This window comes from Lithobates pipiens, unplaced genomic scaffold, assembly GCF_037356315.1.
Source record: "Lithobates pipiens isolate NorthernLeopardFrog02 unplaced genomic scaffold, aLitPip1_a1.2 Scaffold_23, whole genome shotgun sequence".
NCBI lineage: Eukaryota > Metazoa > Chordata > Amphibia > Anura > Ranidae > Lithobates > Lithobates pipiens.
In genome coordinates this window covers 133,624,190-133,648,926 of record NW_027507785.1, presented here as the reverse complement: position 1 = coordinate 133,648,926, position 24,737 = coordinate 133,624,190, and the positions used below count along the sequence as shown (strand labels likewise).

The 24,737-nt window shown below is 43.1% G+C and overlaps 1 protein-coding gene across 1 annotated transcript in view; it reads right to left on the bottom strand.

Moving 5' to 3' along the window:
• TOM1 (target of myb1 membrane trafficking protein) overlaps positions 1-24,737 on the bottom strand; it is a 519,326-nt gene that overhangs the window by 452,302 nt on the left and 42,287 nt on the right. Inside the window, exons 2-3 of the mRNA XM_077452403.1 lie at positions 6,286-6,370; positions 6,111-6,189 (exon numbers count right to left, since the gene is read on the bottom strand). Of these exons, the coding sequence (XP_077308529.1) occupies positions 6,111-6,189; positions 6,286-6,370 (164 nt within the window). The remainder of the gene's footprint in view (positions 1-6,110; positions 6,190-6,285; positions 6,371-24,737) is intronic.

Genomic DNA, 24,737 nt, shown 5'->3' with positions numbered 1-24,737 from the left:
TCTCATCGACCATGTGGAGAGGCATAGCCGAATCGCTCTCAGCTCTAGCAGATCGACGGAGGAATCCCATTTGCCGATTAGAGGCCCTGAGCTGACTGAACTCCCATCACCCACCCCATCCATATAGGCTGGTGTCCGTTGTGATCACTGTCCATTTTAGAGGTAGGAACGACTTCCCAGACTGAAGCATCGGGGACCTGAGCCACCATATCAGTGAATCTCTGACTAACTGGCTCACCTGGATCTGCCGATCCAGAGACAATGGAGATTTGTCCAAATCTCCTTCTGCAGAACTCTGGTGTGGAACTGGGCATATGGAACTGCCTCGAAGGAGGCCACCACGAGTCCCAGGACTCGCATGCAAAAGCGAAGAGACGACCACTTGCGGTTCATCAGCAGTTTCACCGCGGCTCTGAGAGTCTGCAGCTTGTCTGAAAGGAGAAACACTCTCGGTTCCCTGGAGTCCAGCAGTAACCCTAGGTATTCCGAAAGCTGGGTCGGTACTACCACCAACTTCTTTAGGTTTAACAGCCACTCAAATTCTTGCAGGGTCTGCATGGTGATTGCCACATCCTCCTCCAATTCTGAGGCAGAAGATGCCCTCAGGAGGAGATTGTCTAAATATAACACAATCGCGATCCCACGTTGCCGCAGCAACGCCAAAACAGGAGTCAATACCTTGGTAAAGACTCGGGGGGCTGATGCCAAACCAAAAAGGGAGAGCCACAAACTGATAGTGGGCTTCCCTGACTGCCAACCACAGAAACTTTTGATGCCGGAGGCATATGGGTATATGCAGGTACGCATCCTGGATGTCTAAGGACACCAGGGAATCCCCTTGGAGTGCAGCAACTACTGAGCGAACTGATTCCATTCTGAACCTCTGCACTTTCACAAAGCGATTGAGGGCTTTTAGATCCAAGATTAGAAGTACGCCTTCCTTCTTGGGAACCACAAACAGGTTTGAGTAGAACTCGTGGAAACGTTACAATTCCGGACAAGTACAATCACCCCACGATTCAGCAGGTCCCTTACGGCCCAAGAGGGCCTCCCGGTGAGCCGGAAGAAGGGGAATGCTGGAGGGAAAGAAACTGTTTGGCGGCCAAGAGAGAAACTATTTTGTAGCCTGAGGAAATCAGATTGCAGACCCATTGGTCAGACAGTCGAGAGGACCACCGGGCTGCAAACTCCCTAAGGCGACCCCCCACCCGAGACACGGGTGGGGGCAAACCTTCATGCAGTAGCACTTTTGTTCGCAGGCTTGTTATGCTTGCGGTTCTAGGGAAGTTTGTGTCCTTCCGTGGACGTCCTGTCGGGTTGGGGAAGTTTGGCCGAAGCTCCGGGTGGATGAAAAAGCCGTTTGTGAGCGGAAAAGGACGGCCCTCGCCTACGGCGTGGCTCCTTAGCCTTCATGGCCTGTGGTAGTAGTTTACTCTTAGCACCAGTGGCATTCTTAATGTCATCCAAAGAGGCTCCAAAGAGCCGGTTGCCAAAGAAGGGCAAATCCGTCAGGGCTTTCTTGGATGCCTGGTCAGCAGACCAGCATTTTAACCAAATCAGCCTCCGCAGCACCACTGCCGACACTAAAGCCCTGGATAACAGGGGGGGGGGGGGGGGGAGTATCCAGGGCCGCGTCACAAACGTACTTAAGGCCTTGCACTAGTTGGTCTGCTAGTTCCATGCAGACAGGAGAAGCCTGTTCTCCCAATTCGCGGTGCAACAACTTTTCCCACTCAGTGTCTGCAACAAAAGTGCAGTTGCCAGTACTGGTCACACGGCTGACCCCACAACCATAAACAAGGAACGAGCCACTGCCTCGCCCTTCCTGTCCATGGGATCCTTAAATGCAGGAGTCCCCTCTAATGGGATTGTGGTTACTTTGTTTAACCTGGATACGGGGGGGGGGGTCCACGGACGGTGGAGCCGACCACTTTTTGAGAAGGCTCTTCTCGAAGGGGTAACGCACCGCCATGTATTTGTGGACCGAAAAGTTCCGTTGCGGTCGACCCCATTCCTTGTAAATGAACTTGTCAAAATAAGTCCGATATGAGAACACCTAAGGTGAACGGGCTGGCTTACGGGGCCCAAAAGGGACCGGTACATCAGCAGAGGGATCTGCTGGCTACTGAATCTTCAGGGTATCAGCTGTGATAAGTGCTCCAACAAGCATTCTGTCACGTACAGACCTGGACGGGGACTCATCCTCACTGTCCGAACAGTCCTGGTTAGCGTCATCTGAAACAGATCAGGGGTCACCAGCCTCAGCAGGGCCCGAGTCTGCGCCAGAGCTCTCCTCAGAAAACAAGGTGGGGGGGCAGAGGGGTGCTTTTTAGCACCTTTGCGCCCACACACCGCCTCCATCTTGGCAACAAACTAATTGAGGACCGCCGACAAGGTGTCCAAGGGCACTGCGCATTCCACAGGCGAACCGGTTGCAATTGCCTGGATTTCGGGGGAAGAAACACCAGTTTCTGAAGCCATGCTGACCCTACCCAGTCTGCCACCCGAAGGGGACTCAGGACAGTGACAGTCCCACCCTCCTTACTGCTGCTGGCTGAGGGGCTCTTTCCCGCAGGACTCACCACCCTGAAGGGTTCTGCGCTATCCAGCAGGTAGTGCCTAAAGTCTGTTGGCTCCCAGGTGCAGAGGAATCAGCTGCTAATGGCGCTGAAACCACTCTGCAGTGTGCTTCGGCTCAAAGAAAATGGCCGCCCAGCGTCCAGTATAAGGACAAAAAACAAAAGGGAAAATGGCCGCCAGAGCATATGCTGCCACTAGAAAACACTGAATAAACGTGTTCAGGCTTCCAGAAAATGGCCACCGGCATCCAGTATAAGGACAAATCACAGGAAAAATGGCCGCCGAAGCCCGGGAGAGCATGATTTCCCTTGTCCACACCTAAGATGGCCGCTGATGTAAAAACCATGAGGGACAGACAAAACAATGGCAGTGAAACCGCACTGCACAGGACACAAGTACAGCCTCACAGGCACCTTCCAGGGACATGAAAAACAGGACCCAGGACACAGCCAGCCAGCGCAGCCACCCCCCCAGGTGAGAGCCCCCTGGAGAGCCCCTGCACAGACACACACACACCACTCTGCAGCATACCCCACTGGGAAGGGGGGGGGAGATAGGGACAGGGAGAGAAGAGAGGGAAGTGAGAGACCCCCCAAATCGACCTCCAAGTGAATGCCCAGCTGCTCAGCCCCACCAAGGCAGGGAGAGCTGTACTTAGCAGTCCTGAAGAGCTGGGAGACATTCCATTACACACCCACTCTCCGATCAGTACGGGGTGGCTGCTGGCCCGGCACACTATGTGTGCCCCGGAGCATAAAAGCTCACCAACCACCTCTGGAGCTGAGGTTTCATCGTGGCCGGCCTAGGGCGGAGCTGCACACGCTCGATGGCCAGGCTGGGAAGACTACAAGGATAAGGGTATCCAGCCTGTCACCCAGCCGGCTGTTGATAGCAGATCACAAGATCTATTATCTTGCGCAAAAAAAACAAGCTTCTGCAAAAAAAAAAAAGAAAAAAGAAGGACGGACCGATGGGCCGGTCCGGGTTCCTAGGTCCTTCTTCACTAGGCAAAATAAAACTGATGACTGCATGGCAGGCTGGAGGGTTGTTACCTAAGAGACCGCCCCCTGAGCGGAACTGGAAAGTTCTGGGTCTTACATAACATGTAATGCCTAGTATTCTCCTAAAGGTGGGCGTAACAACCCAATGGTTAAGAGAGGAGCTGTGTCGGTGAGTGAATCTAAGAGAAAATGTCAGTGTTAACACTAGGGGGCGATCAAGGGGTCAATGGTATTTCCTAACGTGTGTTTAACTGAAGGGGGAGGAGACTAAGCGAGATGACAGTTCGCTGTTCATAGTTTGTATGAACAGACAATCTTTCACTTCTCCCTTCAGAGAACCGGGATCTCTGTGTTCACACACAGTTCCCGGTTCTCGCCGTGTTTTAAGAGTGATCACAGGAGCCTAGCGGTCATCAAGACTGCCAGGCACTCACATCGGCTCCAGGGGCAAGCAGCAGGCGTGCGCCACTAGTGGCCGCCTTAGGAACCGACGTAACACCGTTTCGCCTGCCTGTGCCATTCTGCCGCAGTACAACTGCAAGGGGCTGATCAGCAAGCTGTTAAAGGCATAATTAAAATCACTGCTGCAAAAAAAAAAAAATAATAATCTATTGATACATGTCTCCAAGGCAGTACCCAGTCCCCCATACCCCTTTTATGGCCAATTGCTTGCATATAAGCATTCAAAATGGGCACTTAATTTTTCCTGTTCCACTCCTATATATTTAATGGGGTGCATCGCTCGGTTTAGAATATCTCCCCTATTTGGGAGTTCTGCTGCGAACCGAACAGGTGGAATACCTAACGCCCATCCATAATAAATATATATAAGGGTTATATATTCACAACAATTTAGAAGCAGAAACCTATATGGAGATAACTTGGGGTCTACCACAAGAGAAGAGCAGAGAATGATGAATAGGGATGAGCTTCGTGTTGCCTGTTCAGCGAACAGTTAACAATCTGGGCTGTTCGCAGCAAATTCGAAAAGCCGGAACACCCTGTACAAGTCTATGGGAGAAATCTAAAGTGCTAATTTTAAAGGCCAATATGCAAGTTACTGTCCTAAAAAGTGTCTGGGGACCTGGGACCTGCCCCAGGGGACATAGATCAATGCAACAAAAAAAAAAGTTTTAAAAACTGCAGTTTTTTCAGGAGCAGTGATTTTAATAATGATTAAAGTGAAATAAAAGTGTAATATTCCTTTAAATTTTGTAACTGCGGGGTGTCTATAGTATGCCTGTGAAGGGGCGCATGTTTCCCGTGCTTAGAACTGTCACTGCACAAAGTGTCATTTGTGCAGGAAAAAAAGTCTTTTAAAATCACTTGCGGCTATATTGTCGGCTCCCGTAATACAGAGAACACTCAATGAGTGTTCTCTGTATTAGCCGACAATTCATTCATTGATTAAAAAAAAAAAAAGCGTGGGGGTTCCCCTAAATTCAATTACCAGGCCCTTCAGGTCTGGTATGGATATTAAGGGGAATCCCGTGTCAAATTTGACGTAAGGGTCCCCCTAAATATCCATACCAGACCAGACCCTTTATCCGAGCACGCAACCTGGCAGGCCGCAGGAAAAGAGGGGGGGACGAGAGAGCGCCCCCCCCTCCTGAACCGTACCAGGCCACATGCCCTCAACATTGGGAGGATGCTTTGGGGGTCTGTGACCCCTCAAAGCACCATGTCCCCATGTTGATGTGGAGAAGGGCCTCATTCCCACAACCCTGAGAGGTGATTGTGGGGGTCTGCGGGAGGGTGACCGCACCCCCTCTTATGTAACGGAAACCTGTGTTACATCAGAGGGGGCCGGGGTCACCCATACGTCACTGGGGAACCCCATAGCTTTCCTCACCAGCGTTAGAGGGGTCGGGGGTCAGGTGGCCCCACCCTCCTAATATAAGAAACGTCAGCGCTGGGATCCCCGCAGTGGAGACAGAAGACGGATGTATGGACTGCGGAGTTCCCCTTAATTTCCATACCAGACCTGAAGGGCCTGAATTAAGTTGAATTTAGGGGAACCCCCACGCTTTTTTTTTTTTTTTATCAATGAATAAATTGTCGGCTAATACAGAGAACACTCATTGAGTGTTCTCTGTATTACGGGAGCCGACAATATAGCCGCAAGTGATTTTAAAAGACTTTTTCCTGCACAAATGACACGTTGTGCAGGGACAGTTCTAAGCACGTGAAAAATGCGCCCCTTCACAGGCATACTATAGACACCCCCAGGTACGAAATTTAAAGGAATATTACACTTCTATTGTTTCACTTTAATCATTATTAAAATCACTGCTCCCGAAAAAAAACATTCGTTTTTAAAACTTTTTTTTGCATTGATCCATGTCCCCTGGGGCAGGACTCAGGTCCCCAAACACTTTTTAGGACAGTAACTTGCATATTAGCCTTTAAAATTAGCACTTTAGATTGTGAACGCTCGAGTCCCATAGACTTTAATAGGGTTCTAAAGTTCACATGAAGTTTAGGTCTGGAAGAAGAAGAAGAAAGAAGAAAGAAGAAGAAGGAACTCACCGTTAAGGCCAGCATCACCTCATGAAAGTTCTTGTTTCCCACAATTCTTTTCCTGAGTGCCCTGATGGCATCTTTAGGTCTGCAGAAGGAAAAAGTAAATGCGATACAGTGATCAGCAACGTACGAAAGGGAAAATGCATGCATTTCTCTCAATGTTTTCATTCACAATACTCACCCATCTTCAGTTTCATTAATAATATCACATATCTCCATATTTAATGCCCAATCTTCAGAACGCAGTAACCCGTCTGTGGCTTTTTCTGTAAGACAAAAATAAATAAAAATTATATTTATATATATATATATATATATATATACATATATATACACATATATACACACACACACACATACATACACACACACACAATTTTTTTTTCTTGAAAGCCCATCTCTGGGCAAAGGACTACCTCCTCCCAACAAATTCATCCGATAGATGAGCATAACCAAGTAACAAAGACATTCTAACTCTACCAGTCATTGCCAATGACACTTATGGGATGTCACTATGCCTCACCTAGCATAGCAATGGCCCTTTTACTTTTGAGACACATGAGACGATTCTCCACGCAGCTTATAAAAACTCCTCCCTCAGCTTTCATAGATCTGAATACCAGCTATTTTATAAAATATTATAACATTTTCGGTGTTATTTTCATTTGTTTAGCAGAAAATAAAAATCCCAGGAGGTGATCAAATACCACCAAAAGAAAGCTCCATTTGTGGGAACATGATAAAAATGTAGTTTGGGTACAGTGTAGCATGACCGCACAATTGTCAAAGTGCTCAGCGCTGAAAGCTGAAATTTGGTCTGGGCAGGAAGGTGTATACGTGCCCTGTAGAGATGCACGATTCTGGCCGAAAATGAGAATCACGATTTTTTGCTTAGGATAAAAAGATCACAATTCGAGACATAAAATCTTTCACATTACACACACACACACAGAAAAAAAAAAAAAAGCCCTGTATTGAAGAGGTTAAAGGGGTTGTAAAGGTAAATATTTTTTCACATTAATGCATTCTATCTATACCAGACCAGATTCCGATAAGCCCCCCTCCCGCAGACCCCCACAACCACCAGGCAAGGGTTGTGGGGATGAGGCCCTTGTCCCAATCAACATGAGGGGGCTAAACCAAAGCACCCGCCCCATGTTGAGGGCATGTGGTCTGGTATGGTTCAGAAGGGGGGGCGCTCTCTCGTCCCACCTTTTCCTGCCGCCTGCCAGGTTTGCGTGCTCTGGTATGGATTTTTGGGGGGAGCCCCACATTTTTTTTAAATTTTGGCGTGGGGTTTCCCTTAAAAGCTACACCGAATTTTGAGGGGGACCCCCACGCCATTTTAAAAAAAGAAAAAAAATTGGCCCAGAGTCCACCTTAATATTCATACCAGACCTGAGGGGCCTGGTATGGAATTTTGGGGGACCCTGCCCCCGGGACCACTCCCCCCCCCCCCCCCTCAAATGACTTATTGCCAGGACCCGACAATTCATTATAGCCACTAGTAGTTTTCAATTACTTTTTCCTTTAGAAATGTCATTTTGTGCAGGGACTGTTCTAAACACGGGAAAAAATGTGTGCCGATGAGGCGGCACTGATAGGCTGAAATGGTGGGCATTGATGAAGGGGCACTGATGAGGAGGCACTAATATGCCGCACTGATATGTGGCACTGGCGGGCACTGATAGGCGATACAGATGGGCACTGATCGGTGGCACTGATAAGCACTGATGGACAGCAGTGATGGGCAGCACTGACTGGCATGGCTAATGGGTACTGATTTGTGGCACTTGTGGGCACCGATTGCTGCCACTGGTGGGCACGGTATTTTTACACTATTTATATATTGTAATCAGGGCACTGATGATCAGTGCCCTGATTACTTCGCTAGCTGTCCCGCTGTGAGGAGATGCCGCTGATCGTCTCTCCTCGCCTCACACTGTCAGTGTGAGGCGAGTAGAGCCGATTACCGGCATCTCCGTGTTTACATTGGACGGTGAGTGGGCAGGCGGCAAGTGGTTAAAGAGGGTTGAATGTCAAAGCAGTATGACTAGTTAATTGTGCTTCATTCATACACCAGGTCCATTCTTTGGATTGAGACCAGGTCACATCCTTATATTGCTCCATGGTCCAGTTCTGAACTCATGTGCCCATTTGTAGGTGCTTTTGGCAATGGGCCAGCATGGGCACCCTGACTGGTCTACAGTCAAACTACCATGCCCACTTTCTTTTATCACAAACTTCAGGGACAGCATATTTACTTGCTGCCTAATATATCCCACCCACTTTCAGACCTCCTGAATCAAGACTTTGGAGAACCAATCGCTGCAAATACAGCTGCAAGTCTTTTTTTTGGATGTCTCTACCAGCTTTGCAAGACATTTTTGCCCATTCTTCTTTGCAAAATAGCTCAAGCTCTGTCAGATGAGATGGAGAGCATCTGAACAGCAATTTTCAAGTCTTGTCACAGATTCTCAATTTGATTTAGGTCTGCATTACACTTTTACGTATAAAAAATGAAAAATAAAAAAAGATTCAGTACGTATAAACATACATGTACCCATATACTTCTATACATCTCCCTCTTTAAAACATCACATCCTTATTTTTACTTGTATAAAATGTTTTCATTTTTTATATATGGTGAAGTCTTACATTGGAATATCTGAGTTGATCTCAATATTTGTGTCTGTCACTTTAAAAGCAATAGGATCTAAATGCACATACAGTGCGGGTTGTCTGGCATTTACTGGGCTGGGCAATTGGTTCCAGCCATACAGTTTGTAAACCTTCAGGATATTGTGAAATGAAGGGCTTTAAACAACGCCGGTACTAATCAAATATGGCCGCAAGAGTTTCTCTCGTTGCTGGGCAACCACATGGTGTAAATAACGTGGTGTATTAAAATGGTGCAGCTCCCGATGGCATATATGTGATGAAACACATAGGAGGGCTTACAGTGCCATTACGTCACTTTTGGCTTCAGGTGTTCTCGTTTGTGGCACACAAGGCGCCCCAGGCATACTGCTTTTTACTTGTACTGACCCTGTAGCACTACTGGAAGTGTGTAATTTTTTTTTTTAAACAAATTTTAAATAAACCTACTTTTACGGACGTACACTATGGAATGCCTTTTTGTCCATTACTATGTGAACTTACCCTATGTCCAGACGTATCGTGGAGGAGGAGACACTGGAGAAGGATTAGTAACAGATCTAGTGTGATGCCTTTAACCCCTGCAGGGGTACAGCTTTCTGGGGAGTGTGGATCTGAGGGGGCAGCCCATATGGAAATACACTTACCTTCTATCAACGATTTACACTATATCAAAATGACCCAAGCACATGTCACTTTGGAATAAGATTCATCAACTGAATTTTTTTTTGCTTCGCATTTTTGGAATATTTTGTTTATACAGAGTGATCTCCAGTCTTATATACGGACATTTGTTTTTACACTAAAGCACATTAAGCACTTTATTATAGTTTTGTGTAGACTTGTTCACTTTCTAATTGATACAGCCATTATCTGATATATGTTTGTGCATGCAGCACCATTTAAGTATTACGGTGCACAGATTTCACATTTGCATCTTAGAGACAGTATACATTTTTCACTCTATATAATTCATATTGCATGTTATTCATTTTTCTTTTTGTTTTGTTTTATCAATGTTTTTCCTTAAAAACCACTTTAACCAGTTCCCGACCGACTCCTGTAAATATACGTCGGCAGAATGGCACGGCTGGGCAAAGTAACGTACCCGTACGTTACTTTGAATTGCCAGGCACGTGCGCCTGCAGAGAGCTCCATGACCGTGGTGGCGGGTCCCGTGGACCCCCATCACCGTGGGGATACCCACGATCGTGTCACAGAGCTCAAGAAAGGGGAGATGCCGATGTAAAAAGCATCTCCCCGTTCTGCCTAGTGACAGCACACTGATCGTCTGCTCCCTGTCATCGGGAGCAGCGAACAGTGTGGTGTCACACATAGCCACGCCCCCATAAAGTTAGAAAAACGCCCCTAGGAACACTTAACCCCTTCACTGCCAGTGACATTTTTACAGTAATCAATACAATTTTACAGCATTAATTGCTGTATTAATGCCAATGGTCCCAAAATTGTGTCAAAATGGTCCGATGTGTCCGCCAAAATTTCGTAGTCACAAAAGATATATTTATAGATCTCCCGGGGGAAAAAAAAAAATTAAAAAAAAAAAAAAAAAAAATCGCTGAGCGCTGCCATTTCTAGTAAAATAATAAAAAAAAAATTAAAAAAATTAAGAAAAGAGTCATAAAACTATCCCCTATTTTGTAGACGCTACAACTTTTGTGCAAACCAAATCAATAACAACATATTGCGATTTTTTTTCCCAAAAATATGTAGAGGAATACGTAATCGGCCTAAACTTAGGGGGAAAAAAATGTTTTTTATGAATATTTTTGGGGGATATTATAACAAAAAAGAAATAATGCTTTTTGTTCCCAAAATTGTCGCTCTTTTTTGTTTATAGCGGAAAAAAAATAAAAAATAAAATAAAAAAAAACACAGAGGTGATCAAATACCACCAAAAGAAAAGTTCTGTTTGTGGGGGAAAAAAAGGACGCCAATTTTGTTGGGAGCCACGTCGCATGACCACGCAATTGTCAATTAAAGCGCAGGGGCGAATCGCAAAAAAATTCTCTGGTCAGGAAGGGGTTAAATCCTCCGGGGCTGAAGTGGTTAAGACACTTTCTGGAACTGTTTGCTTACAGGTTTAAATTAGTAATAAAAAAAGAAAATAAAAAATTATATTTTGCGCTACGGAGGTATTATGGCTGCTGCCCACACCAACGAAATCCCACCAATGTGGGATCAGTAAAGAAGTTGTGAGAAAAAAAAGGGGCAAGTTGGCGCTGTCTATTTTTAGTGTGAAACGTATAAAACCAAAATAAATTGAATGAAGTGAAAAAGTATTATATTGTGTATGGTCTCTTTAAATAGCATTTCCCCCCAATGGATTAAAAAAACCTCTGTTGAGAATTTAAAGTTAAAGCGTTTTTTACAGCTGAAACAGCCGAAACACTCCAATAGTTTGTTTTTTTTTTTTTTTGTTTGTTTTTTAAAGCCAAAAGCCAAAAGCTAGAAGAAAAAAAACTCAATTTTAGCTGGCACATGATTGGATGATAAAATCAGCAGAGCTTCCACCTCGTTTCAGATACAGCGACTGCACTTCCAAGAGCACTTGTAGTGTAAAGTGTATTTGCCTTTTGCAAATAACCCCTTTTGTGTGCATGGACACATAGGATTACATGATGGGGAGTTTGACTGTAGAAAAAAAATGTCTGAAGCCAAAAACAGCTACATAGTAGGTGAGGTTGAAAAAAATAAAAAAAAATAAAAGACACAAGTCCAACCTATGTGTGTGATTATATGTCAATATTACATTGTATAGCCCTGTATGTTGCGATCGTTCAGGTGCTTAGTTAATAGCTTTTTGAAACCATTGATGCTACCCACACTGAGACCACCACCTGTGGAAGGGAATTCCACATCCTTGCCGCTTTTAAAGTAATGAACCCTCTACATAGTTTAAGGTTAAACCTCTTTTCTTCACCAGTACAGTATTTGTAAATTGAAATATCTCCTCTCAAGCGTCTCTTCTCCAGAGAGAATAAGTTCAGTGCTCGCAACCTTTCCTCATACTATCCTCCAGACCCTTTATTAGCTTTGTTGCCCTCCTTTGTACTCGCTCCATTTCCACTACATCCTTCCTGAGGACTGGTCCAAAACTGGACAGCATACTCTAGGTACGGCCGGATCAGAGTCTTGTAAAATCGGGAGAATAATCATTTTATCCCTGGAGTTAATCCCCTTTTTAATGCATGCCAATATTCTGTTTGCTTTGTTAGCAGCAGCTTGGCATTGCATGCCACTGCTGAGCCTATCTACTAGGACTAGTAAAAGTGTCCGAAAACGTCCAGTGTGCATGAGGTCTAACGTGCTTCTTGTGCAACAGAACCAAAAATCTGTTTGTATTCAAACTAAAAATGTACAATATTGCAAACATTAGGTGATCACATTTAAAAGTGACTTGTGCTCGAGTAAAACTTATCACTGGTGAAGACGGAGTGAATTTCCACATGTGCTCCCCCTCAGTTTCACACACCAAAAAGATGAAAAAATGCAGGTGTGAAAGGCATCACACTAGAATTAGCTCTTTGTCCAGCGTCTCCTCCGAAGTGGAACCAGTCAGTGGGTACACTCACATATTTATGGATAAAAAGGATGGATTACATCTCATTGTTTAAATCTGTAAAGCCAAGTTTATTATGTAAAAAGTATATAAAAAGCATTCTCAATAGTGCTGCGTGATCAGATACAAATGTACAGCAATATGTCAGGGACACATTGCGTTCCATAAACTAAAATCTCCGAAACCGGAAGTTACATATTGACACTCAGGCTAGGTTCACACTATAGCGATGCGGGAACGCCGCGAATCCGCTGCGTTTTCCCGCATCGCATGACTCCCGCCGGCAGTTCACACTGCCCTATGCGGACTGCTGGGAGTGTCAATGAAATCTTAATGACACCCCCAGATCCGTCCGCATATCGCAGTGCGATCTGCACACTCGCACAGGAATCGGATCGCATGGTGTGAACACCCATGCGATCCGATTCTGCTGCGGACCAAAAAAAGGGTCCCGTGCGAGTTTGCTGCGGGAGCGATGCGAATTCAGCCATACTATCTGTATGGCTGAACTCGCATCGCTACAGAGATCCGATGTGATTTGCACTGCAGTGCGAATCACATCCGGATCTCCCCCCCCGCAGCAGTGTGAACCCAGCCCAAGCTCCACCCTACGTGTTTGGTAGATGTAGATATTAGGCCACTGTCTGAATGGCGAAACCCATAGGGCGGAGCTTACAGCATCCCTATGTCACTTATTTGAAGTTGTGATTTTGCAATAAAAAATAAATAAATAAATAAAAAAAGGACAGTACGAGACCTAATACATTGAATGAAGTGAAAAAGTATTTGGTCTTATACATTTCACACCAAGAATAGGCAGCGCCAACTTATTCCCTTCTTTCTCACAGGTATAAATTTCGTATTTTTGGCTAGAAAATTTAGAACACCCAAACATTTTTTTTTTTAGCAATTGTTACAATATTTTATGTTGCACCGTATTTGCGCAGCAGTCTTACAAACATAATATAAAAAAAAAAAAAAAAAAAAGTTTGAATAAAATAAACACCCTATAAAAACAGTAAAGTTAGCCCAAATTTGTATTTTTATTTTTTTATAGAAAGTGAAAGATGGTGTGATGCTGAGTAGATAGATACCCACCATGTCATGCTTAAAAATTGCGCAAGCTTATGGAAAAAGCAACAAACTTTTTTATGGGTTTACCTGTTCAAAGTTACAGGAGGTCTAGTGCTAGCATTATTGCTCCCACGCTTCCGTTCGTGGCGATACCTCATGTGTGGTTTGAAGACTTTACATATGTGGGTGTGACTTGCATATGCGTTTGCTTTTGTGAGCAAGCTCGGAGGGACGTGGCGCTTTTTTTTTTTTTTTTTTTTTTTTTAAACACTGTCCCTTCAAATTTTCTTGATCACTTTTATTCCTAAGTTATATTCATAACTTCACTCTTAATAGAAATAAGCATGATAGGACCTCTTTATTGAGAGATTTTTTCTTTGAAACCTGGTCCGATTGTTCTGCTTGGCTGTTTTTTCCCTGGTCCGGGAGCTGCAATGCACACTCAGAGCCTCCCCCTCACCTCCCAGAATTTCATTGGGGGACTGGGTGGGCGTTCCCGTTGGGCTGGCAGTGTTGATTCCATCCTCAGCGTGTGTTAGGCATCTCCCCAGGCGCTGGTCAGTTTCGTATCAGCTGTCCTGGTGAGAACGCCTTACCCAAACACACCCAGCATGAGGTTGGGGGTGGCAAGCGTAGCGGCTGGGGCGGGTATACATTGCAGTCATGGGAAAAATGGGTTTCTCACTTCATGCTGCACACCCTCTGGAACACACGTGTCAGACATAGCATTGACACTAGGATCACCAGGTACCTAGTCCTTTCACTTGTCCCCGGTTTCTTTTTTGTTATTTGGTCACTTCAGTGAGTTCCTGATTTTCTTGACAGGAACCGTCTGCCGCTATTTCAGGATGTTGCACTGTATCATCCTTGCTTTTCTTGCTATGAGGTTCTCTGGTGGTCTCCTAGACACCTTTTTCTGCCTTTCCTCGTCCCTTTTTCTTCACATTGACCCCACTAGTATATAGGCTTAATGCCCTTTGCAAGTCACACCATGCACTCATTAACACGCATTTTTAAACTTATTTAGATATTGGAGCTGTTCTCAGGCACCATCATGCAACCCAAGGACACTTCTTTTCCCCTTCCCTTAAGTGTGGCGTTTTCTGCCATGGCTGCCCACAGATTTACATCCCCACAGCTCCCGGCGGGGACATTTTCCAGCTTTCCTCAACTTTCAGTTCTCAGCATTCCATGGCCAATTTTAAAGTCGATATGCAAGTAATTTTGGGGTGTCTGGCCTTTTTTCCTCCCCCTTATGTTAACTAACTTAGAATATTGTTTTTTAGATATGCATTCTGCATTTGCTTCTGAAGTAGTGGAACAAAATCCACAAAAGTATCAAGGTTTTAATGCAGTTTATCAATTTTGCGTTATCATATCCTACATATGGATTTCATCCATGTGCAATAATGAAATTTTAATAATTTTTTTATTGTCAATTATATGTACATCAACTCGCCTGGTGTACCAAGTCTCACATGCCATTCAGAAATAAACATATGTAATATTGTGCATTCATTTAACCACTTGCTTACTGGGCACTTAAACCCCCCTCAGTCCCAGACCAATTTTCAGCTTTCAGCGCTGATGCACTTTGAATGACAATTGCGCGGTCATACAACACTGTACCCAAATGAAATTTTTATCATTTTTTTCCCACAAATAGAGCTTTTTGGTGGTATTTAGTTACAGCTCGGAGTTTTATTTTTTGCTAAACAAACAAAAAAAAGATGCAAAAAAAAAAAAACATGTTTTAATAGTTTGTTATACAATTTTGCAAACGGGTCATTTTTCTCCTTCATTGAAGTGCGCTGATTAGGCGGCACTGATGGCTGCATTGGTGGGCACTGATAGGCATAGTTAAGGCGGCACTAATAGGCACAGATAAGGCGGCACTAATAGGCACAGATAAGGCGGCACCGATGGGCAAAGATGGGCACAGATAAGATGGCATGGATGGGTGGCACGGATAAGTGGCACGGATGGGTGGCACGGATGGGCACTGATAGGTACCACTGATAGATGGGACTGCTGGGCACTGATGGGCGGCACTGCTGGGCACCGATGGGCGGCACTGCTGGGCACCGATGGGCGGCACTGCTGGGCACCGATGGGCGGCACTGCTGGGCACCGATGGGCGGCACTGCTGGGCACCGATGGGCGGCACTGCTGGGCACCGATGGGCGGCACTGCTGGGCACCGATGGGCGGCACTGCTGGGCGGCACTGGGGTGCAGCACCTTTAAGGAAGATTGTGGGCACTGTGGGTGGCACTGTTGGTGGCACTGCTGGATGGCACTGTGGGTGGCATTGTGGGTGGCACTGTGGGTGGCGCTGTGGGCACTATGGGCACTGCTGGGGGGCACTGATGGGGGGCACTTACTTTCATTCAGGATGGCACTGCGGTGGGCAGGTGGGCACTGGCAGGAGGCAGGTGGTCAGCTGTATTGCTGGCCGTGATCGGGACTGATGTCCCGATCACGGCCGCCGGTGATCGGCTTTTTTTTTCTCTCCTCGCGCTGTCAGCGCGAGGAGGAATAATAGCCGATTACCGGCTCCGTTCTGTCACATGATCAGCTGTCATTGGCTGACAGCTGATCACGTGATACGCGGTCGGGATCGACCCCTTGCACGGATCAGTGATCAGGCGAGTCTCGTGGACTCGCCGATCACAGAGCGCGCCGCGCGCGCCCCTCAGGGGGCGCGCAGGCCGCTCGTAACCGGGACGACGTCAATAGACGTAGTCCCGGAAAAGTAGATCCGCGCTAATGCCGTCATTTGGCAATAGCGCGGATCTCAAGTGGTTAAATGAGATATGTTTGCACAAATGAAAAGTCCCAACCCTCCTTTTTCTTATCAATAGTGATGGAGGCGTATGCACATTTAACCATATCCCTCATTCAAAGTCCCAAACCAACACCTTTCTTTACACACTCCTGTAAGAGCCCGTTCACACTGAGGCAGCACGACTTGCAGCGCGACTGCCTCAGGCGACCGGGATACGACTTTAGCGGCGGCTTGTGAAATTACTTCTGTATAGAAGTCAATGCAAGTCGCCCCAAAAGTCGTACAGGAACCTTTTTCTAAGTTGGAGCGTCTTAAGTCGCTCCGATTAGAACGGTTCCATTGCATAGAGCGGGACTTGACTTGTCAGGTGGCTAAGTCGCCAGACGGGTCGCCCCTGTGTGAACCGACCCTAAGGGTATTCAGATTAATTGCACAATGTAAACAAACAGCAAACACGTATTGATGGCCTCCAATCTGGCATACGAATGACCATACCCCTAGAAGATGACAGGGGAGTTATTAGCAGGTTCTCTTGGACCTAAAACATGTTTTCTACTTAGAAAAGTGCAGGCGTGGCAAAGAAATAGAGTAAAGCCAGCTCTGTAAACAACCAGGGAACATTCTTCAATCTGGAGCACCAGAAATCCAAGATATTATTAGTATTTAGTACTGTCTGCAGGTCTCAAATTTATTTCTAAATTAAGACAGTCACATCACCTGTGCACATGGAAAGCTTACAGTATAAAAAAAAAAAAAAAAAAAAAAAAAAAAAAAAAAAAAAAAGGAGGAGTATAAAGAATTTTAGAATTCTGACACTTTCATAATCCTTCACATCCTTCTTTAACAGGAAATAGGACTCTATACAAACTATGACATTGAATACTTTATGATCTCCAATTATCTGTTCTAACAAGATAAGTGTAGAGCTGAACTTCAACCATACCTTTAGTCTTGTACATTTGCTGTACCAAAATAGCCTACACGGATTTCACTCCATTGTGAGCTTCTGACAGCATGCATTAGAAGTTGCAGCAAGTCAGAAAGCATAATTTCCAGATGGAAGGTCATCCGGCTTCATCTAATTCCTTTGTCTAAACCCCCCACTCACTGGATTTCAGTTTTTAATCATGGAGGCGACTAACATGTTTGAGTTATCTAGGGAGGTCTGCATGTAAATGCAATCTGCTTAGAAACGCTTAGGCGCCATGTAGGGCTGTAACTAACGATTATTTTCATAATCAATTAGTTGGCCGATTAATCGGTTAATAACCTTAAAAAAACAAAAAAAAGTGGGTCAAATTGACGTTTATTTTCAACCACAGTGACAGGACAATTTGGAAATAGAAAACTTCTTGATCAAAAGGAATTTTCAGTGTGTGTTTTTTGTTCAGAAATTAAGTGAAAATTTCAAACATAATTCTTTCATTAGGCGAATGTACAAAGATTTTTCATCTTAATATTCTCACCTGAAAATTGATCCGTGAGGCCAGCATAAGGCTCGGTACGCACATATGCAATTGTTGCTTTTGATCCGTTTCTGCAGCGCTTTTTGCTGTGCATTTTGATTTTTGCGCACGTGATTTTACTGCAATTTGAGTTTTTTGTATTGCTGCAAAAATGCATTACAAGCTTCTCCATTGAAGTATATTGAACCAAAAAAGGATCGCTTTCGTTAAAAGTCCCTGACCCTTTCCAAATATGCAGCGGCTGAAAAAAGCATAGATGTAAACGTGTCCCATAGGAAACCATGTAAATAAACTGTAGTGCGTTTCTGCAAAAAGCACCAACAAACACAGATGTGAACTAGGTCTAAGACGTGTAGTAACATAATGGGGTTAAAAAGACTAGAATTAGCCCTTTATAGTACAAAAAAGCTGATAATCACTACTGGAAGGGGGTTCATTTTTTTACCGTAGAACAGTGAAAGTAATATTTACAGTAGTGATTTTTTTTTTACTATAAAGGGCCCAGTTTAGTTTTTTTTAACCCCATTATGTTACTGGCCGATTAATAGATTATGAAAATAGTAAATGATTAATTTCATCGATTAGTTGTCGATTAATCGATTAGTTGTTTCAGCCCTAGCGCCATGCACACTGAAGCTCATAAATGTCTGTTTTGGGGAATTTGGGCTTTTTTTTTTTAACAGCTCATGAACTCCTCTATGTTATCCTATGTGTCCATGCACACATGGACGTTTTTAGATGTTTATCAGCATATCGGTCATAAAAAATAAAAAAATAAAAATAAAAATAAAAATCGCATTCAGGAGTCGTTTTTCTGACCACAAAAACTGCCAAACGCTGATAAACGCCAATAAAATGCTCAAAAAGGTGCCTCACCAGCGTTTAATGTTTTTGATCCAGTGAAAAAAAAGACTAGCTGCAAAGCTGCATTTTCATAACATTATTTTAACGTCCAATGTGCATGGAGCCTTACTCCTCTAAAACGGATATCCACCTGTCAAGGTATTTTAATACTTTCATAACTTCAAAAGCCCCGCCCACTGCTTACATCAGAGCTGAGGCAATTTGAGAGGAGAAAACTTAAAAATGTAATTAGCTTGTTGATGGGGGATGGGAGGCATAGGAGGAAAAATACAGGTAGATCAAATTTCAGCATTAGGCTGGGCTCACACAGAGCGGATCTGTTGGATCGGATGGATCGGATGGCAGGTATCAGCAGACACATCTCCGCTGACATATATTATCGCCCATATAAGTCAATAGGTGGCCCGCTCAGATCCACAGATCCGAGCAGGTCAATCCTGTGAAAGAGGCCTTAAAGTGCTGGCACATACAATTTAGCCCAATGGGTAAAAAAAGGTGGTCATAACCACACAGCACAGGTCATCACTCCGTTGCACCTTGACAAACCAAAGCCAATTCTAGCAACTACTACTTCCACTAGCTGCATATGCTGCCATCTGCCACACTGAACAGATTTTTCATAGATTCTGCACAAAAATGGAAGGAACTGAATTGTAAACTAAGGTAGGATAAAAATGCACAGCACTGAATTCAAGGTAAAAAAAAAAAAAAACACAAATTACAGCTCTGTGATTATTAAAATTGCTAATTTTCAAAAGCAGTAAAACTTACCATCTCTTGAGAAGAGGGATATGATCAACATGTACAAATACATAAAGTACAAATACATGTCAATATAGTGAACTTGGTGACATTCACTTTAACCACTTCAGCCCTGGAAGGTTTTTTACCACCTTAATGAAAGGCCATTTTTTGCAATACGGCACTGCGTTATTTTAATTGGCAATTGCACAGTCATGCGATGATGTACCCAAATACAATCAATGTCCTTTTTCCCCCCCACAAATAGAACTTTTTTTTGGTGGTATTTAACCACCTCTAAAAGAAATATATAAATGAGCCATCGTGCCACTAGGTGATAAAGTGACTAAAGTGAAAATATATCTAAATTAGTGTACAACGAAAAAATAGAAAATATGCAAAAAAGGTAAATAGCATGTAAACAATAAAGTGATAAAAAGTGCAAGTGCTACTTAATAATGCAAAAAATGCAGCGGGACAAAATAGTGAACACAAACTATCAAGTGAAATGAATAACCATTGGGAACCATGAAGAAGTCACCATGAGCGTAAGACTGGCGGAAGACGCCAGATCACCATCTTCCTCTCTCTGATTTTTAATCGTTTGAAATGTGAGAGTCTTGGCTATTTTTAATAAATACATCTGCTTATTTAAATTATTACACGATTGGAGTACCCTCTCTCTCTCTCCTTCCCCCCTCTCCCTTGTGTTTTTTCGAGCCATACACTACGGAATAGATGTCTATATCTACAGTGCAAAACCTATATGCTGGGATTGGCCCTCTAGTGGCGGAAGTTTTCATCACATCCTTCACCTGCATTTCCTTAGTGGCCTAATACAGTGAATCAAAGGAGAAGTTTCTGGGGCTATATTTGATCTGCTTGCATATTTCATCTTAAGGTGAGAGTTCTGAGAGCCTGGATTAGTGGATTTTTGAACATTTGGTCCCGCTTTTTTCCATATTTTATCCTCACTCATTTGTGTGCGATTCTTGGAATATTTATCTATACATTGACTGTTTCACGTTTTCATTTTTTATATATTTATATATATATTTTTGTATTTTTTTAAGAGTGGCACGATTTGCGCAGGACTCTGTTTTATTCATTTAAATCACCTCTGCTTTTTTTTTGCACCACAAAAACAAAAAAAAGTGACAATTTAAAAAAGAAAAAAAGAAAAAAAAAAAGAAGTATATAATATCTATAAATCCCGAAACTAATCGATTACTATTTTCATAATTGATTAATCGGCCACTAACATAATAGGGTAAAAAAAGAAACTAAAATTAGCCCTTTATAGTACAAAAAGAGCAAAATTGCTACTGTAAATTTTACTTTCACTGTCCCATAGTAAAAAATGAACCCCTTACTGTAGCGATTATTTGCCCTTTTTGTACTAATTTTTGTTTTTTTTAACCCCATTATGTTACTAAACATCTCAGGCCTGGGTCACACCTCTGTTTTTTGGTGCTTTTTGCAGAAACACACTATAGTTCATTTACATGGTTTCCTATGGAACACGTTCACATCCATGATTTTTTCAGCTGCTGCGTATTTGGAAAAGACAAGGACTTTTTTTTTTTTTAAACGCAAAAAAGTGGCATTTTGTTTTTTTGGTTCAATATACTGCAATGGAGAAGCTGCAGAAAAGCATGTATTAATGTGTTTTTGCGGAAATTTGTATTTTTTTATCTGCCCAACAAATTGGCCAAAAAAACCTTAGGTGAAAATGCAAATAATCCATCATGACCAACCAGTGCAATCAACTGTCAAAGAATAAATGAATTCCTTTCAAACAAGAGTACAGGAAAACCAGAAAATGTGCACTCTCAAAGCTACCAGTCAAGATTCTTTCACTAGTTTGATTTGCGTACAATCAATTGGCATGCTAGAAATATTTGCCTGTTTTAACACTGACTTCAAAAGCTTCCTCAAATTTTTCTAACATCTTACCCAAGTATCCTTCCCCCTGAATCTAAAAGAAAAAATGCAACACCAAAAAAAAAATAAAAAAATAAAAAAATACAAAAAAGGGAAAGGGGACATCCGGGGGCCTGAAAAAGTTCTAAAAACATAAGATTACGTATGAGACAAACCCCAGGGCTATGTGCTGTACTCAACGCATATAGTTGCATATGCTTACAAGATTTTACAGGTGTATTGTTAGTTGAATTAGAAAGAGTTCAGTGAAGGACAGCAAAATTATTAAGGGGGAGGTACAACTCAACTATGAGGATCAGTTACACAGTTGGCAAGGTCGAAGACACTAGTTCATCCAGTTCTACTTACGTGCTACGCGTGCGTGTGTACCATTTTCAATATCCTTGTACATTGCGTTTGCCAAAGAAGACATTTAACATTACTTTAATTTATCTAAATTCACCGCTGATACCTGATAGAATGCATTAAGAAAAGAAAAACCTTCTGCCTTACAGCCACTTCAATACTGGGCTATAGTCATATGACGTCCGCAGATGGGATCTCCCATCCTGGGCAGGCGTTATATGACGTCCTTGGTATCTCGCCGCTCCTGCAGGCCCTGAGAGCAGCGATCGTGGATGAGGTGTGTCCCTCGAACACAGCCCATCCCGGATCTGGGTAAAAAGACAATAATAAAAAAAAGGTTCATTACCATGTGACCGGCTGTGTCCAATCACAGCCGGTCACATGCATTTCCCACGTACACGGCGCTCGTGCACGCCCCTAGGGCATGCACACAGTGGCAATTGGGGATGCGGCTTGACAAAGCCCAAACCCGATCGCAGTAAAGACGTGACCGGCTGTGTCCAATCACAGCCGGTCACTAAATGTAAACAAACCGCGGTAACGAGATGTTACCAGGTTCTCCTCCTCACACCGTATCGTATGTGACGAGATTGCGGTAACATATTGTTACCGCTTACAGTGCACACCAAAACACACCGATTGCCCCCCCCCCCCCCCAATAAATACTACCTGTCATCACCCATCAAAGTACCTGTCACCAGGCCATCAGAGCGCCTGAGTACCTGTCACCAGGTCATCAGAGTACCTGAGTATCTATCTCCGGCCGATTAGAGTACCCAAGTACTTGTCTCCAGCCCAATAGAGTACCCAAGTACCTACCTGCAACCCATGCCTCATAGAATATATGTTGGGGTGTTTGCTTTCCAAAATGAGGTAATTTTGTGGGTAATTCCCCTGTCCTGGTGCTCCTAGAGCTTCAAAAGTGTAATAGGTAGGAATGAAATGAGATGTGTAATTTATGCTCCTAGAACGCCTGAAGGTACTACTTCAATGTTGGGCCTCTGTATGTGGACTGGCTGTGTAAAAGTCTCACATGTGGTGTCGCCATACTCAGGAAGAGTAGCAGAATGTGTTTTGGGGTATAATTTTTGCTATATACATGCTATGTGTTAGAAGCATCTTATAAATTTACAACTTTGTGTGTAAAAAAAAAAAAAAAAAAAAAAAAAAAAAAAAAATGAACTATTCATAAGACTCATTATGCCTCATTGAATAGCCATTGGGGTGTCTGCTTTCCAAAATGGGGTCATTTTGTGGGTAATTCCATTGTCCTGGGGCTCCAGGGCCTTCACAAATGTAGTAGGTGGTTAGGAAAATAGGTGTAATTTTATGCTCCCAGAATGCTTGACGGTGCCCCCTGCATGTTGGACTTCTCTGTGTAGCCAGGCTGTGTAAAGGTCACACACACACACACACACACGTGGTATCGCCATACTCGGGAGGAGTAGCAGAATGTATTTTGGGGTGTAATTGGAAGTATGCATATGCTGTGTGTAAAAAATAAATTATGACAATTTTGTGAAAAAAAATTGTAATTTTCCCAAGCATTGTGGGGAAAAAAATAAATAAATAAAATAAAAAAAACAAACACACACAACTTAAAAAAAAAAACTCTTACTTTTCAAAAAGGGGTCATTTGGGGAGTATTTGTACTTTACTGACATTTCAGGTCCTCAAGAAATGATAGGCCGTCAGTGCATCAGGTGTGATCAATTTTCAATAATTTGCACCATAGCTTGTAGACTCATATCCACTAATTTGGGTTATTTTTACCAAAGAGATTTAGCCGTATAAACTTTGGCCCAAATTTATGAACAAAAATTACTTATTTGCAACATTTTTCATAGAAACGAAAAAAAATTCACTTATCTCGCAAAAAATAAAAAACCCAGTGGTGATTAAATACCACCAAAAGAAAGCTCTATTTGTATGAAAAAAAAAAAAATGATAAAAATGTTGTTTGGGTACACTGTTGCATGACTGAGTAATTGGCATTCAAAGTGTGAAAAAGCTGAAAGCTAAAAATTGGTCTGGGAAGGAAGGGTGTATAAATGTCCTGTATTGAAGTAGTTAAATACCCATCAACATGTTTGAGTCTGCTTAACAGTCATGCTTTTAGTCTTGGTAGGAATACCTGGGTGTTAAGAGGTTGTGGTCCCCAGTTTACCAGCACATGTACATTTTTGGGGAGCTTCCTTTCACAAAGACCCATATGAAGCACTCAAAAAGCCAAAGATGGTCAGTGTTGGCAAATTCAAATTGGTTATTCACACCAATACAGTAGCCAAATAAGCAGTTGCTTGGTAGGGGTGATTGTTTTAAAAATCACAGCATCAATGCATCGCGATTCAGCAGTCCACGATGCGGCATCGATGCTGCGACTGGCATAATCGATTGTTGGGTGATGACGTCATACGCACTGTGCAGATACATTTCACAAAGCAGTTGCACTTTAGTGTTGCACCAGAGCTTATGATTATTTTAAAGCCCATCTTGGGTCAAGCCTAAATAATTACATTTATTAATACCTTTTCAGAATTGCCAGTTATTTCAGTGAAAACCGTGATGTTATTATTGATTATAGATATAATTTATAGGTTATATATCTCATCTATCTCTCATCTATAATAGCCTATGATATCTATGATCAATAATAACATCACGGTTTTCACTGAAATAACTGGCAATTCTGAAAAGGTATTAATAAATGTAATTATTTAGGCTTGACCCAAGATGGGCTTTAAAATAATCATAAGCTCTGGTGCAACACTAAAGTGCAACTGCTTTGTGGAATGTATCTGCAATCATCTTACACTCTAGCAGGTTTTAGAATTTCCTCTAAATTTCTGCAAAATATGCAGCATCTCATTCTTGAGAATCTTCTGTGGCACCTCAAAAACAATCAGTAGCAGATTTTATTCACACAATGCAGCAACTGATAACTCATTTATCCCAAGTCTTTGGGACCTGTAGAAAAATGCTGATGCTCAGTTTTCTGGTCCTAACTGCAGAGAAATAATGTACTTTTGACTGAATCAAATTAGATTTCATCTAGAGTGGGAAACAAGATTAACACTGCTAGGCATCACAGATCTGTAATAACGTTCCCAAATATAAATCAAAGTACCATGGGAATATCAATCTAAAAAACGTACATTCCCCATTTGACAGCTGG